Here is a 2298-nt window from a genome sequence, read left to right as displayed (position 1 = left end):
GAGATGTTCCGGGATTAATGGAGCGAAACATCAATGAAGGGTGGCTCCCGGCTGATGACCCTGCAGCTACCCGCAATGGCACCGTCGGAGGTGCGGCAAGCAGAAATGCTCAGCAGGCAGTCACTTGCCTGTGCTACCATCATTGACAAAAACAAACAACAGATAGGGTCGACATAGGTAAGATGAAATGCTTGACATTGTATAAAAAGGGAATAAAAGGAGGCTGAGTTACATTGATGCTGAGGTGTTTTTAAGTGGATTTGGTCTTCTAATCATTCATAATGGACAATAGTCCATTCTGTTGGCCTTTCCATGACAAAAGTCATTTGTTCTATAACATACATTTCCTGAACTATTTCTATCCATTCAAGGACTGTTGGACTTGTTGTTTGCTACCTGCTAGTAGTATTTGTAGTAGTTTCCCAAACTGGTCTGATCTCTGTTACCAACCTACCATGTAAGAAAAAATATTACGGCACGCCCAAAACAATATGAACATGAGCAGCAGACATATTACCACACATTCTGCGTCACTTACCATGTTCAAGTTTGTTGCTTTGTGACCTTTTTATTTTTAGGCCTAAACCTTAAAATCTTTTTCCAGGTGAATTCCCTTCACAGGTCTGAGCTTGAGGTTGTAGACTGTAGTGTCCTCCAGATGTTTAACCATCTTCAGTTTATTTTATGTTGGCTTCTTTTTCCCACCTTTTTTTTGTAAAATGTGGAAAGACCCCTTTCCAATTGTAAAGATGAATAAATCCTGAAAATCAATTTTCTGTCAGTATTACCCTTTTATGCTGACCGTCTTTGTTTTATAAGTCATAAGTCATTTTATTAATGTTCCAGTGGAAACTGGAATAATTCTATTATTATGATTATTATTATTATTATTATTAGTATTAGTATTAGTATTATTAATATCATTATTATTGGCATCATCATCATGGAAAGCACTGGACAGCTGAAGATAGACAGAACAGGGGAGGGAGAAAGAGTGTAGCAAAGGGCCACAGGTCAGATTCTAACCCATGGCCATTGCAGCAGGGACTAAACCTTGGTACATTAGGGTGGCTGTGGCTCAGAGGAAGAGCGGGTCGTCCACTAATCGGAAGGTGGTTCAATCCCCCAAGCTGTGAATGTGTATAATACATAGTTTCTGTGATGGACTTTAGCCCATCGCTGAGTGAATGTGTGTGAAAGGGTGAATGCGGCACGTAGTGTAAAAGGGCTTTGAGAAAGGCGCTATACAAGTACAGGTCCATTTACGATTTACATTTGGCACCAGCTCTACCAGGTGAGTTATCCAGGCGTCCTAAGGATATTAATTAATTAATTAATTAAATGAATTTATATCGGCCATCGGATAAAAAAAACTTATTCCAATTATCAAAATGGATAATTGCCAGAGAAATAACTGACCTATCCTACTAATGATATGCTTAATGTTTGCTAACATAGAAGTACAGGCGTATTCTGGATAAAGTACTCTACTATAGGTTTATGTTATCACCATAAGTTTTGAGTTATTCCAGCTCTAAATATTACATAATCCCTGATCCTTGGTTACTGTTACAGTTAGTCCAGATTAAAGATGAAGAGCTCCTCCTCAATAAGAGTTGATGTTATCTGTAGAACAGCTTTACCAGAAAAATAAGGACAGTGACTTTGTTACTGGTAAAGCATATGCATAAAAGCATACTTGAGCATGTGGATACATACGTTCTGTTCTGGTGACACTGTTGTTGTTGCAGAGATCAGTATCTCTCCCTGTTCTTCAGTTCCTCCTGTATGATTGTTGACAGTGGGTGCAAAATGACAGCAAGTCTTGTCATTCTGATGACTGAAACACTTTTTGATATCAAGCGCCGATGTAGCTGTATTGGAGCTTTCTCTGTGTGACATCGCCTCACCCACATTTGTCCAGTTATCCATGTATAATAGGAGAGTTCACCCCCAGAAAAGCATAGTACATCAAGGTGGAAGAAAATATTTTAGGGTGGATTTCTTCCTTTAAGGTCTGTGTGTATTATTTACGGGAACCTACTGTCAGAAATTAAATATAACATTCATGCTGTCATCTTTATCGCCAGACGCTGCGGGTCGCCTTCCATGGAGTCCGCAATGTTGAACCATGTTTCTCCAGAACGGACAAACTAAACCCCAGCTCTAGATGGGGCCTTTCACATTTTTTATTTGATATGCAGTCATCATATCATCGGTGGTGGCTGTGGCTCATAAGGTAGAGCAAGTAGTCCACTAACCGGAAGGTTGGCAGTTTGATCCCCGGCTCCTCTCGCT

At 39.9% G+C, this 2298-nt stretch overlaps 1 protein-coding gene across 1 annotated transcript in view; it reads left to right on the top strand.

The window, feature by feature from the left end:
- LOC118335673 overlaps positions 1-1083 on the top strand; it is a 2049-nt gene extending 966 nt beyond the window's left edge. The window contains exon 3 of the mRNA XM_035672099.1: positions 26-1083. Within this exon, the coding sequence (XP_035527992.1) occupies positions 26-146 (121 nt within the window). The 3' untranslated portion in view covers positions 147-1083. The remainder of the gene's footprint in view (positions 1-25) is intronic.
- Positions 1084-2298: the final 1215 nt, after the last annotated feature.

Source organism: Morone saxatilis, unplaced genomic scaffold, assembly GCF_004916995.1.
Source record: "Morone saxatilis isolate NCDOM2014 unplaced genomic scaffold, NCSU_SB_2.0 Contig24, whole genome shotgun sequence".
NCBI classification, from domain to species: domain Eukaryota; kingdom Metazoa; phylum Chordata; class Actinopteri; family Moronidae; genus Morone; species Morone saxatilis.
Note: the sequence above shows the minus strand (reverse complement) of the source record. Positions and strands in the feature narration are given on the sequence as shown.